General features: G+C 44.6%; 1 protein-coding gene across 1 annotated transcript in view; it reads left to right on the top strand.

Annotated features, from left to right (window-relative positions):
• TTLL4 (tubulin tyrosine ligase like 4) overlaps positions 1-7,179 on the top strand; it is a 39,624-nt gene extending 32,445 nt beyond the window's left edge. The window contains exons 11-19 of the mRNA XM_030845718.2: positions 166-288; positions 591-689; positions 1,023-1,157; positions 1,572-1,709; positions 2,998-3,100; positions 3,725-3,935; positions 4,076-4,146; positions 4,551-4,636; positions 4,973-7,179. Coding sequence (XP_030701578.2) covers positions 166-288; positions 591-689; positions 1,023-1,157; positions 1,572-1,709; positions 2,998-3,100; positions 3,725-3,935; positions 4,076-4,146; positions 4,551-4,636; positions 4,973-5,141 — 1,135 coding nt within the window. The 3' untranslated portion in view covers positions 5,142-7,179. The remainder of the gene's footprint in view (positions 1-165; positions 289-590; positions 690-1,022; positions 1,158-1,571; positions 1,710-2,997; positions 3,101-3,724; positions 3,936-4,075; positions 4,147-4,550; positions 4,637-4,972) is intronic.
• The last annotated feature ends 11,376 nt before the right edge of the window (positions 7,180-18,555 follow it).

The raw sequence follows: 18,555 nt of genomic DNA, 5'->3' as shown, positions 1-18,555 counted from the left end.
ATAAATTGGGAGATGAGTTTATCTGTGGTGTTTTGGAAATCTTACCAGTAGGTGTACTTCTCAGACCCTTGTGCATCTGAAAAGATCTGTCCACTTGTCCTTTGCCTCCTCAGGATGTGGGGAAATGTTTGGACCGTTATCCTCTGCCTTTCCTCTCACTTCCAGGTATTCCCCTTCCATGAAGAGCCTTGGCAACAAGTTCATGCACCTGACCAACTACAGTGTCAATAAAAAGAATGCCGAGTACCAGGCCAACGAAGACGAAACGGCCTGCCAGGGCCACAAATGGTACCCAGACAGTGTCCCCATCAAGTGGAGGTCTAGAGGAGCACAGGGTTCTGGGGTTTGGGGAGGTTTCGGGGGGGTGGTGAGTGGAGGATTAATATAAGACCCAGAGATTATATAAACACTTGGCAATTCAGAATTGGTCTGTTTGCATCCAACTCATTTCTGTCTTAATTCAAAACATCAAAAGAAGATATATGAAGAAGATACCTTTGGGCCTCTCATTCCTTTTCCTTTCTCTTTTCTTCATTGCTCATTCATAGACTACAACCCTAAATTCTCCCTCCTCCTCTCCTGCCTTACAGGGCGCTGAAGGCTTTATGGAGCTACCTGAGCCAGAAGGGAGTCAACAGTGATGCCATCTGGGAGAAGATAAAGGACGTTGTTGTCAAAACGATCATCTCGTGAGTCACACTGCCACCCTGGGTGTGGGGCCTGCCACTGAAACCCCCCTTTTCTTATGGGCCTCCACCCTGCTGTGCTCCAGACTTTTGACCATGCTGTCAAAAGTTCCGTTTCTGAGGACAGGGTTTAGGAAGGAATGGATAGACTTAAATTCTGCTCTTCTACTGAACTTCATCCCCAGAAGCTGGCTCCAGATCACAGACATCTCTTGAGAGCTTCTTTTCCTGGGTTGCTTCTGTCCTCCTGTCTCTGAGCCACTCCATTGGCAGGGCAGCTCTAGGTAGAGCCTTTGGGAGGAGCTGAGCTGAATACTTTCTCCTCCCTGTGACTAGGTCAGAACCCTATGTGACCAGCCTGCTGAAGATGTACGTGCGGCGGCCCTACAGCTGCCACGAGCTCTTCGGTTTCGACATCATGCTCGATGAGAACCTCAAGCCCTGGGTCCTGGAAGTCAACATCTCCCCAAGGTAGGTATTCTCAGGACACTCGCAGTAGAAGCCTTTCTGTGTCCTCAAGATCCTGTTTCTGCTCCAGTCTTGCTGACTTTGGGAAAACCTTTCCTTCACTAGAATATGTGTTTTCCCTTCATGGTCTGTTTACGCATTCCCTTATTCTTTGCCGTTATCTCAGGGTTCCCTGACATTGGAGACAGATTGTTAAAAGTTACTCTTTTAAACTTGATGCCTACTGCTTGCTTTTCCCTAGCAAGGTCATGGGCAGGAACCACCCTGTGTGAGGTTATTCACTATCCGTGGGGCAAGAAGACCCCCGTGATGGCGCTCATGAGTTTGGATGTAAATGGGGCTGGCATTGACTGGGACTTGGGACTGGAAACAGTTTTGGCATCTGCTTTTACCACTCTTTGCATCCTTTCCCTGAAGCCTCCACTCCAGCTCTCCACTGGACATCAGCATCAAAGGCCAGATGATCCGTGACCTTCTGAACCTGGCGGGCTTTGTTCTGCCCAGCGCAGAGGATATCGCTTCCAGCTCCAGCAGCTCCAGCAGCTCCACCGCCAGGTCGGCCTCCGTGCTTGTCTGCAGCTCGGCTGGCAGCATGAGCAGCCCCATAGGGACTCTGGAAAGGGGTGGTGTCTGGGTGTTCCCTCCTGCTTGATCTCCCTTACTGCTCGGTCTGCCCCTGCAATCTACTCACACACCACTGCCATGTCAGTGCCCCTAAAAGCCTGTTTACTTAATTGCTCCCCTGCCCAGGAATCCCCACAGAGCCTGGGGGATCAGCTTTAAATTCCTCAAGCAGGGGATTCCCTGGCAGTCTAGTGGTTAAGACTCCACGCTTTCACTGCTGAGGGCCTGGGTTCAGTCCCTGGTCGGGGAACTACGATCCCACCAGCCATGCGGCACAGCCAAAAAAAAAAAAATTCCTCAAGCAGACATTCAAGGCCCCAGCCTCTTTTTCCCAGGCACCCCTCCCTTAATTCCTCTTCCCAGCTCCTGTGCTCTGACAAACTGGATTGCTCATAGAACCTCAAGGCTGGAAGAATCCTTAAGGATCAGTTAGTCTAGTCTCCTCTCTGAAATGTTCACTGCTTCTCATTTTTCCCCTGTGGTGTCCCCTCCTCTGCTCATGGGGTTTCTTCCTCCTTCCACTCAGCAAGACCTCCCTGTTTCAACCTCACCCATCCATCAAAGCCTAGCTGAAGGCAGCATCTTCATGAAACCAGCTCAATGTGGGCTCTCTCCTCCACACCCCACAAAGCACTCAGAACCACTCTTGAGGAAAGGGAGCTCAAGTTTTTGGTAACAAAACTTGCTTTCCCCACTGTACCTTGTAGACTTATATTTGGCTCTGTGCTATAGTTATTTGTCATTTGACACATGCCATCCTGTGAGCTTCTTGGAGGCCATCTTTGTGTCTCTCTTAGCAGTAATTGTTGTAATGTGGGTGATGAAACTGAGGTGCAGGGAGGTCAGGGAATTTGTCCAGGATCACATAGCCAGTAGGGCCAAGCTGGATATTTATTATAGTAAGTGTTCACTAAATTAAGCTAAACTGAAATATATACAGTGATTGTTCCATGGTCCTCCTTTTTTTTATCATTTAAATACAACTTAAAGAGGGTGCTTTGTACTCTTTTAATTCTTACATGGTACTTCATCTTTGAGTCTCAGGCTACCGGAATGCAGTGCACTGCAGTCTGATTTACTCACGTAACGAACTTCTGTCCATCCTTCTTTGTCTTCTCTTGAGAAGGGTGTCTTCCTGGGCTGAACCCTCTCTCTACATGTCCTCAGGATGTGAAGCTGCTGACCTTACCCTTTGCCCGCTTTCCACCCTCTGCCTTAGCCTGCCCAGCTCCCCCAGGGACAGATGTCGAATGGCCCCAGAGTACTTCACTGCACAGAAGATGAAGAAAGCCTATTACCTGACCCAGAAAATTCCTGATCAGGTAGGAAATTGCCTTCACCCCAGTGCTAGTAGAAAGCTTCCCTGGTCAAACCTGTGGAGCCCCAAGGCAAGCAGTTTTTCTTCCCTCTAGGGCAGGGTTTCCTACATCCCCTGATGTGCAGGGATTTGTTGGAATGTATGTCATTCCGGAGAGAGTTGATGGCCCTTATCACATGTTCAACAACCACTCCTCTTAGCAAAGTGCTGTACCGGCCCACCCTTCTTGTAGAGCTGTAGACCCTTGGGTTTCTTTCCCTGAGGGGCACTGAGCTCCTGGAAGGCTTGACTTTCTCCGAGCAGATGAGGGAGTCAGGTGGAAGTGTGGCAGACACGAGGCTGTGGCCAAATCTGGATTCTGATCTTGACTGCATCCAACAAATCGCTTAACCTCTGTGCCCCCGTCTCCCCTCACCCCAGCCAAGAGTCTCTTCATGCCCCGAATAAGCTCAGCAGACTTGGGGATAGATGAGGCCCAGAGTGGGCCCACCAGACTGCCTTGGTGGTCCTTTGGTCCTGGAGCCTTAGGACCCCAGAGCTGTACTCCCCATCCCCCAGCTTTTTGATTCTCTGCCTCTGGCTTACACTCTTTGTCATACCCTTCTCCCCCCTGTTCCTTGGGCCACAGGACTTCTATTCATCTGTGCTGGATGTCCTGACGCCAGATGATGTTCGGGTTCTGGTTGAGATGGAGGATGAGTTTTCTCGCCGTGGTCAATTTGAACGAATTTTTCCTTCTCGAATCTCTTCTCGCTATCTCCGCTTTTTTGAGCAGCCACGATATTTCAACATTCTCACCACCCAGTGGGAACAGAAGTACCATGGCAACAAGCTCAAAGGTGATGTGTCCTCCCTGCCCACATGCCATGTTTAATGAGAGATTAAATCCCAATAGACCGAGAAGTGGGCCTCTGTGGCAAGAAGAATAGGCCAGTTGGTTCCACCCTCTTAAGTCCCACCCTTGTTAATCTTGTCCTAGGAGTAGATCTGCTTCGGAGTTGGTGCTACAAAGGGTTCCACACAGGATCCATCTCTGATTCTGCTCCAGTGGTGAGTAGTGCCATTGGGGTGAAGGGGGACAGTCCTACCTCAGGCCCCTCCCTCTTCCACCTTAAGAGTGCAGCATGGGTTGGGTGTAGGTCCAGACCCTCTCACTTCTTCCCAAGGTTCTGCAGGTCTCTGTGTCTCAGGACCCTTCCCTTTCAAGGGAATAATTGCCTCCAGGATTCCCTGGATGCCTTTCTTTCGAGGATCAGATGCTTTGTAGCCTCAGCTTCTTATCTGAATCAAGAGAGGACCAAGACTTCTCCCCATATGGGCCCATTCCTGCAGGGTAGGGAAGGGAAGAGCCCTTTGATCACTCAGAGGTAGAGCTGGGAAAGAGTCCTAAGACCCAGACACTCTCCCCTGACCTCTACCTCGCCCTTTGGCCTCATTGCTTCCTTTGCTTTTAGTGGACTCTCCCGACATCAATTCTGACTGTCCCAAAGGGTGATGTGACGCTCAATGATTTCTCCAAATCAGAGACTGGCAAGCTGGGGTGAGTGCTGCCTGGGCAAGGGAAGGGTGTTGAGTGTGAATTCGGGGAGTTTTCCTCCTCCCTCTCTTCCCAGAGTATGATGAGCTCAGCGTTCTCCAGTTGGGGGTTGGTGGGAGTATCAGAATATGCAGCCACAGTATCTTCTTCCTGGTGGCTCTTGGTGTGCCCAGTAAAGCTGAGCTGGAGCACAGCCTCATCCGCAAAAGCAGCCACTTTCAGCCATACTGAAATGAATACGGTGAATGCCTGCTCTAGACTCTGAAGGTAGCAGGTCGTGGGTTAAAGTCTCAGCTACACAATGTCTCAGCCATTTCTTCCTCCCTCTGTTCCCTTCAGAAAACATGGCTCCTCCAAGGGAAGCATACCACTCTCTGGAGATGGGACCATGCCCAAGCCCACGAAGACCCAAGCTGGCCTTTCCCCTTTCCCCAGGAAACCCGGTTCCTCAAAGGACAGTGAGGACACCAGCAAAGAGCCCAGCCTCTCCACCCAGACGTTCCCTTGATCAAGTACTCTGGGCAGACTTCGAGGCTTTCTGCCTCCTCCACCTCCCAGTCAGCTGGTGACTCCCTCCTGGCTGCTGTGAGCCTGTGACGGGCCTGCCTCCACCAGCCCCTGCCCAGGCGCACCAGCGTTAGCTACCTCATGGGAACCGGCTGGCCGGCCAGCCTGAGCTCCCACCCCTCCACCTCGCCCCTCCTCAGAGTATTTTTTGAAGTGGTTGAGTTGTAGAGGGGGGTGTCTGGCGGACTGGAGGGGTGGTGGGGAGGGGAAGAAGGTGAGGAAGGTTCACTGGCTGGCACCTCATATCTCAGTGGAGAAGCCAATGATGGCCACTCAGCCTTATAAAGCAGGATTTGGTTTCTACTTTGAGAGAGCCATGTGTGGTTTGTTTTAGGCCTTGGTGCAGTGACTGAGTTATGGCTCAAGAGGAGAAAACATACTGAACATATTCGGGCCTGAAGTCCCTTGCTCTCTATATAATTGAGGAGGTTCCTCTGAGGGTCCTTATTTCCTCAGGTCTCACCCTCCTGCCTCCCCAACCCCCTGTCCTGAGGAGTCACTTTCAGAAGCCTTCAGACCTCCTCAGTAGATAAGCAGGCAGAGGCCATGACATGCTGAACCATTTCCTATCGTCCTAGTCTTGGGGGCATCCCCACCTCCAGACCATTTCTCCTTTCATATACCCACCCAGCCAGTAGCCCTAGGTCTTCCTATTCTGACCTCACATCACTACTTGTTCAACCTTCTAGACTTCTCTCTCATGGATGTTACCCCTTCAGCTCTTGTCTCCCTGTGAGGTGAGAGGTTTTATGAACTTTGTGAATTTCCCATGGCTGCAGTAAAGGAGCCCAGATAATCCCACTTGCTGTTGCCTGTCTGGGTCCATATATCAAAGGACGCAATCCAAGGGGAGGGTGGAAGGAGCTGTGGTTCCCCCTTCACACTCTCTGGTGTTCGGGGTCTGGCTCACAGGTTGCTAGGGCATGCAGACTCTGGTGGCCTGGAGGGTGGGTTCCAGGAGCAGCCACCACTGTAGGATGGGCTTCCAGTCAGGCTCCTGACTAAACCTTGTACTCTGAACTGGATCTGCCTCCCCAAGACTCAGTAAACAGTGAGGGTTCAATAAATGTTGACCACGTGAACTGTGCGTACGGAGGTCTCACAGGACACAAACACCTAAGCCAGAAGCTCTGCCTCTCTCTCTCTCCTGGGCCCAGGGGGAAGCCAAGGTGGGAGGGTTTGGATCAGAAAGGTTGTTTTCACTTGAACGATGCTCCTCCTTAACCTGGCACTTCCTGGTTGCTGCTCGCCCCCTCCCCAGCCCTACAATCCCTTTACTTCATTTCATTTTTCTGTCAGCGGGGCCCAACAAGAAGCCAACTGGCTCCTTGACTCAGTTACCCAGGTTTTCCCTTTGACGCATCAGGCAGGATGCTCTGCTCACGGTCTGACCCCAGGCTTTCTCTGCCTTCATTCTTGAGCTTGGGAGAGATATCCTGCTTTGTGGCTCCAGGAGTTCTGTGGTGAGTTGGGAGGGAGCCCTGGAAAAATCACTGAGAGGCCTGACTGCGTTCAAGGCCACACAGTTGATGTGTGAAGGCCATGTTGACAGTTGTGAAGAAAGCTTGATGGCAAAGTCCTGGGTCACTTCTGTGCAGTGGTAAGGACTTCAAAGTCAGGTCCGTAGGAGAGGTCCTTGACAGTCCTGTTAAATCTCTTCTGCTAGACTTGAAGCCAACTCCCTCTTGTTCTGCAAGAGTGGGTGCAATATTCTAGTGCAAATGTTAAACCTTGTGACGAGGGCAGGAAGCAGCATTCCTAGGAAAATTAGCCACCTGCTTAAGCAGTTTTGTTGCGGCTCATCCTCTGGTGCAAAGGCTTAGGTGTGGAGGCCTGATAGAGCTGTGCCACTCCCTGGGAACCAGCTTCAATACTTTGCCTTCTGAGAATCCCCAGATGGACAGCACAACCATTCCCATCCCCGTAACTGGAGAAGGGACCGCAGCATGATGGGAAGGAGGGGAGTGGGCTGTGGGGAAAGTAAATGAGTGATGGAAGTAGAGTGTTCTTAGTAGCTTAAAACATGTTTATACTTTTAAAGTTTTCATCACCTTTGAGTATCTGGTATGTGTGTGTGTGTGTGTGTGTGTGTGTGTGTGTGTGTGTGTGTGTGTGTGTGTGTGTGTGTGTGTGTGTGTGTGTGTGTGTGTGTGTTGCTGGGTTGGAGAAAGGAATGAGGCTACTGTGTCATACTTCCCTTTCAGCCTTGAAAGAAAATGAAATCTTGCTTATTAAGAATTCAGCATACATACTTAACAATGCATACCTACAGTATGAGGTATTCAGCTAAATAAGGAATTTGGGGGAAGTAATGAGATTTTTGGGAAAGTTTAAATTTGAGGGTATAGTAGAGTAGATGTTTGTCAGAACATGTCAGTTTTTCCCTAACTTGATAACGTACCCAGTCCCTGTTTGGAGAAAGGGGAGCAAGTGCTCCTGAGTCAGGGAATGCAGTGTACAGGGTATTTCTGAAGCACTGGAGTAAGGATTTGGGGGTGGGGGCCGGGGGTGGGGCGGAAGGAGGGTGGTTACCATTTCTGTTTACTTCAAATTCACTCAAGCTTGATCAGACACTAAGGAACTTAGAATGAATACTTAATGGAGAGGTGGCATGGGGATAAGAAAAGAGCGTGAACCTTGGAGTCTGACCTAGGGCTCAAATCTCAGTTCGTTTGTGTAGCCTTGGGCATGTCATCTAACTTTTTAAAGTTTTTAAATAATGCGAATTTAATACCTACATTGTAAGGTTGTGAAAATTAAGTAAAACATAGTAAAAGCACTTAGGACATAGGACTTTATGCATGGTTACTTCTTTCTCCATTTGCTATCCAAGCCCTGTTCCTTGATTAGGGAAAGGCAGGGAAGAAATGTAAAACCCTTTCCACTAAGGAATGAAGCAGCTATGGAGACATTTTAGAAGTGAAGAAGGCCAGAACAGGGTTTGGCCTGGGTGATACCTCATCACCCCTACCTTCACTGTATCACCATTATTCATTCTACTGTTTCACACTTTGTTGGGGATTTATTTCTTTAGTTACATATTTCACAGACAGAATGCAAATTAAAAGTATGTGAATTGGGCTTACTCAGTCCTATTCAGAGAGAAGCTTTGATAAGAAAGGGAGCGTAAGGGAGCAGTGGATGCCTGGGGGCTGGAGAGGGGAGGAGCAGGGCACAGAAAATAGAGACCTTGAACTGGAGCCAAAGAACATGCACGAATGTAACAGCTGTGCCGAGGGGACGCTTGTCGTTACAGGTACATTCTTATGATTTGAGGCTATTTAGTTGAGGGTGATTGTGCCTCCTGTGACCCTATGGAAAGGACACACCTTATTGCCCTCTGGGACCATCCAACAGTGGACCAGTGCAGGAGGTTGATAATCCAGGTGCACAGTCTGCTCCGCTTCCCTCCACAGCTGAATTCGTTACCCAAATAAGGTAGTCACCAAAGGCAGCCGGGGGACCTCCTCTCCTGGCTTCCTCTGGATTTGTCCTAAGACTAAGCTCTGTTTACAGTATGGATTCCCCAACTGCTTTGAAACAGTGATGGTTTTCAGAGGTGTGGAGTTGAGGGAGCTCCGTTTCATGCCACTTGAGAGTCTAATCCAGCCTCTCGAACAACACTCGGTCATTTAGATCTCCCTGTAGCAGTTTGCACCCTTGTTAATGTCAGGCTCATTTGACTTGACCTTTCCTCAGCTTTGGAGCATTGAGAGCTGCAAGCAGCCTTTATGCTGCTCTTGGCAGATTTCTCATAGGTGAAAGAATATGAGAAGGATCAATAGCAAGGTGGGTGTTTTCTAAAACCCATTTGTGCCTTATTATAATGGACTGAGACACATGGAATGCTACGGACTGTCATGGGGAAATCCAACACAATTTTAAAAAGATAATAATCTCTAAATCTCAACTAGTAAAATGAGGAGACCAGAGCTTACCTTGTAGGGTAGTTATGAGGGTTAAGGGGGCGGGGGGGCAGAATATACATAAAGCACCTAGTAAAGTGCCTGATACATATATAATGCAGACTAAAAAAAAATAAAAAACAGTTAACACCGCCAAAACCATTTTCATAAAGTAACAGTAACACCGTGTAACACAGCATGTTACTATTATAATGGTACTATGATACTATTATAGTAGCATGTTGCTCCTACAAAACTGTGATAAACATGGAATGGCAAACCGGTGATTTAATCAAGATAATTCATTTAGAAAAATTGAAGCCCTTAACATTAGTTGTCAGAGAAGTGCGGTTAAAACTATAATGAGGGCTTCCCTGGTGGCGCAGTGGTTCAGAGTCCGCCTGCCGATGCAGGGGACACGGGTTCGTGCCCCGGTCTGGAAAGATCCCATATGCCGCGGAGCAGCTGGGCCCGTGAGCCATGGCCGCTGAGCCTGCACGTCCGGAGCCTGTGCTCCCCAAAGGGAGAGGCCACAACAGTGAGAGGCCCGCGTACCGGAAAAAAACAAAACAAAACAAAACTATAATGATACAGGCTGAGGAGCCAACGGGGAAAAGCTACCAACTGTGGGATTATGACTAAACCTCTAAATAAGAATCCCAGCAAGGCAGAACCACAGGGCAGTCATGGCTAAGCCTCCTTGGCTGGGCCCGCAGTCCCTACTGCAGGCAGGCGGCCAAGTGCTTCCCTCTCTCCCCCGTGAGGCCCATAGCACACGCAGGGCGGGGGCCTGAGCCGAGAGCCTCTAGTTCAGAGAAAGGGGGGCTGCCTCCTTGCATGTCACGCAAGGCACATTCCTGGGGCATCTGGTGTTAAACCATTCGTAGACAACCTGCTTCTGGGTCAGGGTTGTGTGCAGCTGAACAGCTCCCTCACTGCAATCTGTTGAAAGTCAGCCCTCAACATAAGCGTTTGGAGAAAAAGAAAAAGAAAAGAAAAACTACAAGGAGACACCACTTACACAGCAGAATGGCTCAAATGAAAAAGGCTGAAACTACCAAGTGTCTGCAAACATGGAGCAGCTGGAACACATACATTGCTGGTGGGAATGCAAAATGGTACATTGGAAAATAGCTCAGTAGGTTCTTATGAAGTGACATACACTCAACATATGACCCAGCAATTCACTCCTGCTTGCAAATGTTCACAGCAGTTTTATTCATAATAGCAAAACCCTGGAAACAACCCAAATATCCAACAACTAGTGAATGAATAAACAAATTGTGATATATCTGTTCAATACTACTTAGAGGAGGCCAAAAAGAGGAGTAAACTGACGCGTGCAACAACATGGATGAATCTCAAGAGCGTTATGCTGAGTGAAAGAAGCCAGAAACAAAAGACTACGTACTTTATGATTCCATTTATGTAACATTCTAGAAAAGGCAAACTAGGGACAGAAAGCTTATCAGTGGTTGCTAAGGATTATAGATGACAGAGGGGAGGGACAGTTGAGCAGGTTGGAAATATCCTGTACCTTGATCGTGATGGTGGCTATATGAACATGTTTGTTGAAACTCATCAAATTATACACTTAAGATGGATGAATTTTCTTATAAGTAAATAAAGCTGACTTTAAAAAGGCCAAGGAGAGGGCTTCCCTGGTGGCGCAGTGGTTGAGAGTCCGCCTGCTGGTGCAGGGGACACGGGTTCGTGCCCCTGTCCAGGAGGATCCCACATGCCGCGGAGCGGCTGGGCCCGTGAGCCATGGCTGCTGAGCCTGCGCGTCCAGAGCCTGTGCTCCGCAACAGGAGAGGCCACAACAGTGAGAGGCCCGCGTACCGCAAAAAAAAAAAAAAAGGCCAAGGAGATAACCATTTCATGATGCATATGTATATTAAATAAAAGTACGATGAGATGACACTAGAATAGTTAGAATTTATGTATTTTTAAAAAATATTTATTTGGCTGCGTGAGGTCTTAATTGCAGCAGGCGTGCTCCTTAGTTGCAGCTTGCAGGCTCCTTAGTTGCAGCACGTGGGCTTCTTAGTTGTGGCTCCAGGGCTCCTTAGTTTTGGCATGCAAACTTAGTTGTGGCAGGCATGTGGGATCTAGTTCCCTGACCAGGAATAGAACCCTAGCCCTCTGCATTGGGAGCACAGAGTCTTATTCATTGCACCACCAGGGAAGTCCCTAGAATAGTTAAAATTTAAAAGGCAGTCAAGATTTAAGAATCCGCCTGCCGATGCAGGGGACATGGGTTCGATCCCTGGTCCAGGAAGATCCCACATGCCATGGAGCAACTAAGCCCGTGCGCCACAACTACTGAGCCCGTGAGCCACAACTACTGAAGCCCGTGTGTGTAGAGCCCATGCTCCTCAACAAGAAAAGCCACCGCGGTGAGAAGCCCGCGCACTGCAGCAAAACAGTAGCCCCCGCTCACCGCAACTAGAGAAACCGTGGGCGCAGCAACAAAGACCCAACACAGCCAAAAAAAAAAAGAAAAGGAAATTGTTGCAGCTACCTTTGGAAAAAACAGTGTCCCACATTAGCCATCAGGAAAATGCAAATTCTAAATATACCATGTATATCATAATTATTGCAGAGAGCTGCATACTAAGACTGATAATTTCATTATCACAGTATTATCAGTAGCTCATCTGACCTGGGAACTCCACTCCTAGGAATATGCTAGTGATGGGGTGAATTGTGTGACCCCAAATACGTAGGCTGAAGTACTGATCATATTGTGACCTTATTAGGCAGTAGGGTCATTGCAGATATAACTACTTAAGATGAGGTCATACTGGAGCAGAGTGGGCCCCTATTCCAATATGACTGATATCCTGATGAAAAGGGGAAATTTGGACACAGATATGCACACAGGGAATATGCCATGTGAACATGAGGGCAGAGATCAGGGTGATGCAATGAAGAGTAGCCCCCACTAGCGGCAACTAGAGAAAGCCCGTGTGCAGCAACGAAGACCCAATGCAGCCAAAAATAAATAAATACAATAAATTTATATTAAAAATTAAATTATTATTAAATTTGGTGTGTATATTTCCAATTGTGTGTGTGTGTGAGAAAGAGAACCAACTGTTGAAAGGGTTTTGTAATTCTTAATGAAATATGAGCATTTTAATAAAACTCATGCTCTTCACTGAATCATTCTGCCTCTTGTTTCCATAAATTCTTTTGTTTCAGGATAGAGAGCCTCATTCAAGTGTCAGATTATAGCAACAACCCCAGCTGCTCCCTTGTAATCGAGTGGCCCTCCCACATTAAGGAAGCAGCGGTTGGAGCGTTTCATCTCATTCCCTTTAGGGAAAGACTGACACAGCAGAGAACAAAATAGTTATTTGCTTTGCGAAAGTTGAACTTCAGACAAATGCTGAAATATTTGATTACTGAGAGCCAGGATTTTCTGCTCTGAGAGCAGAAGAGTTACCTTAGCTGGTAGAAGGGAAGGCAGCGATGCTGAGGTCTGTGGAAAAGAAGGCAGTACAGATCATTCATAATCACTGGGACCCCAGTTCCTGAATTCTGGCTCTGACTTTACTAGCTGTATGACTTGGGAAAATTATTTTAAATCTCTGCCCCACTGTTTTGTAAAATATTAGGATAATAGCATTATTAACTCTTAGAGTTGATGCAGGAATCAAATGAATTAATATTAGAAAAGTGGTCAGAACAGTGCCTGATACATAGCGAGTCCTCAAATGTTAATTCTTCTTCCTTCTCCATTCCCCTTCTTCTTCTCTTCCTCCTCCTCCTCCTCCTTCTAGGCTGATGTGTGTCCCTGATATAGGGGCCTGTGTCCTGCACTTCTCCTTTGCCAATGACTGAGAATCTGAGAACAAAAAAGACCTGTACCTGCTTCCTAGAAGGGAAGTCCCAGACGTTTCCTCATGCCAAGTATGAGGACATCTGAGACATGTAGGCAGATAGGCCTGAGATGACCTCAAAGTTCTCCTTCAGAAAGAGTCACGTGCTCCCAGGGGCCCATAAAGTCTGTGGAAGTGGGAAAGTAGGAGAGAGAGAGAGATTTGAGAGACTTTTGGTCAGGAATGGGGGTAGAGAGTGAAGCCAGGTAGAAATGAAGATGTTTCAGTTAATGGCAGCATAGGCTAATAGTAGCTGAGGACCAGTTTGGGGCCCTCACATGTGTTAGGCACAATGTAATCCCTCAAAATTAGAACCAACCACAAGGAAAGGAAAGGGCAAGTGCAATACTGCAATTCTGACACTAAACCTGGAGTTAGTGCAGACTACAGTTTAAAGGCATAGTCCCCAACTAGACTGCCCTCACTTCAGATGCCAGCCACAAGTCTGGAGGTTCCCAGGCTACCTGTAGTTTTCACCAACTGGCCACAAATTCACATGTTCCTGCAACCCCCTGAGGTTTGATAATTCACTAGAATGATTCACAGAACTCAGGAAAGCTCTATACTTAGAATTACAGTTTTATTATTATGCTTATGAATCAGGACCAGCCAAACGAAGAGACCTATACCCTAAATAATAGCCAGGATATAAAGAACAGACAACCAGGAGAAAATACTTGTAATACATGTAACAGAGGTTAATCTGTTAATCTAAGTAGAAAAAGAACTCCAACAAACTAATAAGAAAAGACAGAAAATCCAATAAAAAAAGATCAAAGGATATGACTAAGGACTTCATAGAAGAAATAGAAAGGGTCAATAGGCATATTTTTTAAAAAACAGCCCTAAGCCTTTATAATATTTAAGGGAATTCACATTAAAATTTCAACATGCTTTTTTCAACTACAGGTGAAAAAAAGTTTATATAAATATAGAACAAGGTCTGGAAGATTATGCACTAAATTATGAACAGTACTTCACTTGGAAGGAATATAATTGGGGAAGCAAAGCAGAGGTCTTTTAATTTGTTCCCTTATATAAGTGGTGGGATTATGGGTGATTTTTACTTTGGGGTTGTTTTGCTGTATAATTTAATTCCTTGGAAAGCAATGTAAACATAACTTCACTGTGTTCAGGAGGCTTAGAAAGTTTTTATTTGTTTATTTTAATTTTCAAAATCACAAAAATGTATGAGTTAATTAAACGAAAGAATCAGACCAGTTTTTTAACCTACTCTCAAATCTCAAACCAATTTTTTTATACACACTGTTTGTCCTTGTACTTAATTCATGGGTATCTTCAAATATACATTTTCCCCAACATACTTCTTTCTAGATACCTCCCTCCCCTGAAATAGAAAAGAAAGGAGAAAAAAGAAAAGAAACAAAAAATAAGGTCCTATATGTATGTACAGGTTTAATTGTTTTAATACATTATTATTGCTTTTACTAAATTTTTTGGCCCTGGTAAGGTCCCAAGTGACCAAGTTACCTGATAGCCAGATATCACTTTGAGACACAAGTTTCCAGAAATGTCAAAACAAGATGTTTTGCTATGTGACTTTTGAATAAGCCACTTAAAAAAACCCTGACATATTGCAAGTACATACTACACAATTCTAAGAGCCAAGAGAGCATGCTGTGAAGTTGTGTCCCTGTCACCTTTGTCCCTGAGGCCACTACAATTACAAGGTTCTTGTGTATCCTTCCAGAGATATTCTATGCATGTGCAAACACTGGCATAATTTTGTCATAGCCTACCATACTACTGCTTTGCATCTTGCCTTTTTTATTTTATATCTTGGAAATTGTTGTATATCAGTACACATAGAGCTGTATCATTGTCTTTTTAAAGCTGCAAATGATTCCAATGCATGAATTTACTATAATTTATCTCATTAATCCCCTACTGATGGGTTCAGATTGTTTCCAATATTTTCTTTATCTGTACAAACAATGCTGTAATAAATATCTTTGTATATTTGTGATTTTACGAATGTGCAAGTATATTCGCAGAAAAGAAAATCCCTACAAGTAGAACTGCTGGCTCAAAAGTAAGTGCACTTTAAATTTTGAAAACTCTGCAGCAAGTTGTACTTCCTTAAACCATGACTGAGAGTTTGTTTCCCTATACCCTCAAATACATAGTGGTATCAAACTTTTAATCTTTTTCAATCTTATAGGTGAAAAATGGTTTCTGATGTAGTTCTGATTTGTCTTTCATTGCAAGTAAAGTTGAACATTTTTGCATGGGCTAAAGAGCCATTTATAGTTCCTCTTCCATGAATTATCATTCATTATGGCTTTTTAAAAAAATTTATTTATTTTTGGCTGCTCTGGGTCTTCGCTGCTGCGCACGGGCCCCCTCTAGCTGCAGCGAGTGGGGGCCACTCCTTGACGCGGTGTGCGGGCTTCTCACTGCAGCGGCCTCTCCTGTGCAGCACTGGCTCTAGGACTTCAGCAGTTGTGGCTCGCGGGCTCTATAGCGCAGTCTCAGCAGTTGTGGCGCACAGGCCTAGCTGCTCCGCTGCATGTGGGATCTTTCCAGACCAGGGATCGAACCCGTGTCCCCAGCATTGGCAGGTGGATTCCCAACCACTGTGCCACCAGGGAAGTCCCACCATTCATTATGTTTAAATTTTTTATTTCATTTCATTTATTTTAAAACTTTCCTTCAAGTTATAAAAATAATTTTTGCTATTTAAAGATTCTCTTGTAAGGTAAGAAAAAAAATCCAGCTACACGGTATTTATGAGAGATACTTCTCAATCAAAATAATCTAGAATGACTGAAAAATAAGAGGGATGAATAAAAGATATCTCAAACAAATTCAGAGGAATAACAATTGTAGGAATAACAATATTAAAGTCAAACAAACTAAATCCAAAGCAATTTAATATTTTAATATTTCAAATTTATAAAAGGTGCTATATAAGAATATATAATAGTCAAGAATATATAGTATATAATAGTCATGAACCTTTATGAACCTAACAGCAGACCTTCAAAATATAAAACCAAAGCTGTTGAAAAGACACAAAAAAATTGACAAATCCACAAATCCATAATATTTGGGGGATACTTGAACATGCGTCTCTCAGATATTAACAAATCAAGTAGACAAAAATAAGTAGGGCTACAGAGGGTTTAAATAACAAAATTAATCAGTTAATAAACAAAATACATATTTTTCAAAAATACACATGGAATAGTCACAAAAATAAACAAGTACTAGACCATCAAAAATGTTTTAGTAATTCTAAAAAGCAGATCATTAATACTCTGACCACGATGTAATAGCATTATAAATTAATAACAAAAGAATGGTCCCTTTCAAAACAAAAAACAAAACTACAACTATTTGAAAGTAAATAAAAACACTTTCCTGCATGACTTAGATTAAAAAGAAAATCAAAATGGAAATTACAAACTATTGGGAAATGAGTGACAGAAATTGCGTATTTAATCTTTTTTTTTTTTTTTTGCGTATTTAATCTTATTGGCCAAAATAGTATGATGTGAAAATGTGTAGCATTAAGTCCATTCATTAGGAAATAAAATTCCACTAAGCAGTCATTAAAAAAAAAAAGTTAAAAATATAATATGTCAAGAAAATGAACCCAGAGGGGGGGAAAAAGAATTAATAAAGGTAAAAGCATAAATTGGATTTCCACTTCTCTTAATACCTGACTCAGTCCTCTCTCAAAGGATAACTTGAAAAGCTGAAGAAAATATGACCAGCATTTACTTGAAGGAATCAGCATCAGAGAACAAACAAGGTAATAAAGATCTATCAGACAAGAACCAAGAGAAGACAGAACTCCAGAGGTAAGTTAGGCATTAGGTACCACTTTCCTATTAGTAGCATTTCCCATTTTCAGAAGAGGAAGCTGAGAAGTTGAGTGGTTTAGCCTCACAGGGCTGTGTGAAGAATAGCTGGAGTCCGTAATCTCTTATACCCAAACTTTGGGTTGGGACCCAAAAAGATTAAGGACTGGAAATAGACTAGCCTTCTAAAGAACTGCAGTTCAGCTTCAAAGCATCTCATTCCCTGAAACTGAATTATGGTGATTTTGGATTGTGGGTGCCTTTAGGCAACTGTCAGAAATAAAAGTAAATCTTCCACGGGGAAAATGAACTCATTCTAAACTTCAAATTAGTTCCACTAGAAACTTAATGAATACATTTTCTGGTACACAATCAAAAGAAACAAGGCCCAGGAAGAAACATGGCAATATGTACAAAACCACCAGAAATAATGGACAGTAGAAATCGTCCCACATAGATTCCATGTATTGGAGTTATTGGTCATAATCCTTAAAACAACTATGCTTACAAAAGTAAAGGGTATAATAAAAAATAACATTGGGCTTCCCTGGTGGAGCAGTGGTTAAGAATCCGGCTGCCAATGCAGGGGACACAGGTTCAAGCCCTGGTCCGGGAAGATCCCACATGCCAGTGGAGCAACTAAGCCCGTGTGCCACAACTACTGAGCCTGAAGCTCTAGAGCCCGTGAGCCACAACTACTGAGCCCATGTGCTGCAACTACTGAAGCCCATGTGCCTAGAGCCCATGCTCCGCAACAAGAGGAGCCACTGCGATGAGAAGCCCGTGCACCGCAACGAAGAGTAGCCTCCACTCGCTGCAACTAGAGAAAGCCTGTGCACAGCAACGGAGACCCAACGCAGACAAAAAATAAATAAATTTATTTAAAAAAAAATAACATTAAGAATTTTGGCATAAAACTAGAAATATTTTAAAAAGGACAGATTTGAAAAAAACTAAAGTTGAAAAACTGAGAAATACAATAATAGAAATTTAAAATTCAATGGATAGATTTAACATCAGACACAGCTGAATAGAGAATGAGTTAGAAGAGACAAAATGATAGAACAATACAGAAGAGAGGGTAAGAGACAGGGAGGATACAGTCAGAAAGTCTAACATATATATATATAATTTGAAGTCCTAGGAGAGAAGAAAAATAAATGGGGTAAAAGGAATGTTTGAATATCTGAAAACTTCCAAAACTGATGAAAGATATTCAGTCACAGAGTCAAGAAACTCTCTGACCCCTAAGGGGATAAATGAAAAGAAATCCACACCTAGCTACATCAGCTGTCAGTCTAATTGTTGCCCCTTGAACTTAATATGCCTTTTCTGCCTCTGGCTGCCTGTAAATAACCAATTCTTCAAATGGTCTTAGAAAAAGCTTTATCATTCTGCTGGTTCTACCTCTAATGGGTTGAATAAGCTTTGAGCTCGTGTATGAGTTATGTTTTTAACTTTTTGAAACTTGTACTTTGAATATACATATATGAAACAAAGAATTCATGAAATAATACTTTTCCTTCTTGCAATATTTTCTGTACTATTTTGTTCTATTCCATCTTATTAAAAGATAATTTTGGTCACATTCACTAAATCTGGTCTCAACCTGCAGTTTGAGAAATCCTGCCTCAGCAGACCAGGGAGTATGTGGGTGGTGGGGAGAGAGAGGGGTAGAACTGCATTTTTTGAAAACCCTAATATTTAAATTTGTTTGGCTTCCTCCCTCCAGGAAT

This window comes from Globicephala melas, chromosome 7, assembly GCF_963455315.2.
Source record: "Globicephala melas chromosome 7, mGloMel1.2, whole genome shotgun sequence".
In the NCBI taxonomy this organism is placed as follows: Eukaryota; Metazoa; Chordata; class Mammalia; order Artiodactyla; family Delphinidae; genus Globicephala; species Globicephala melas.
Note: the sequence above shows the minus strand (reverse complement) of the source record. Positions and strands in the feature narration are given on the sequence as shown.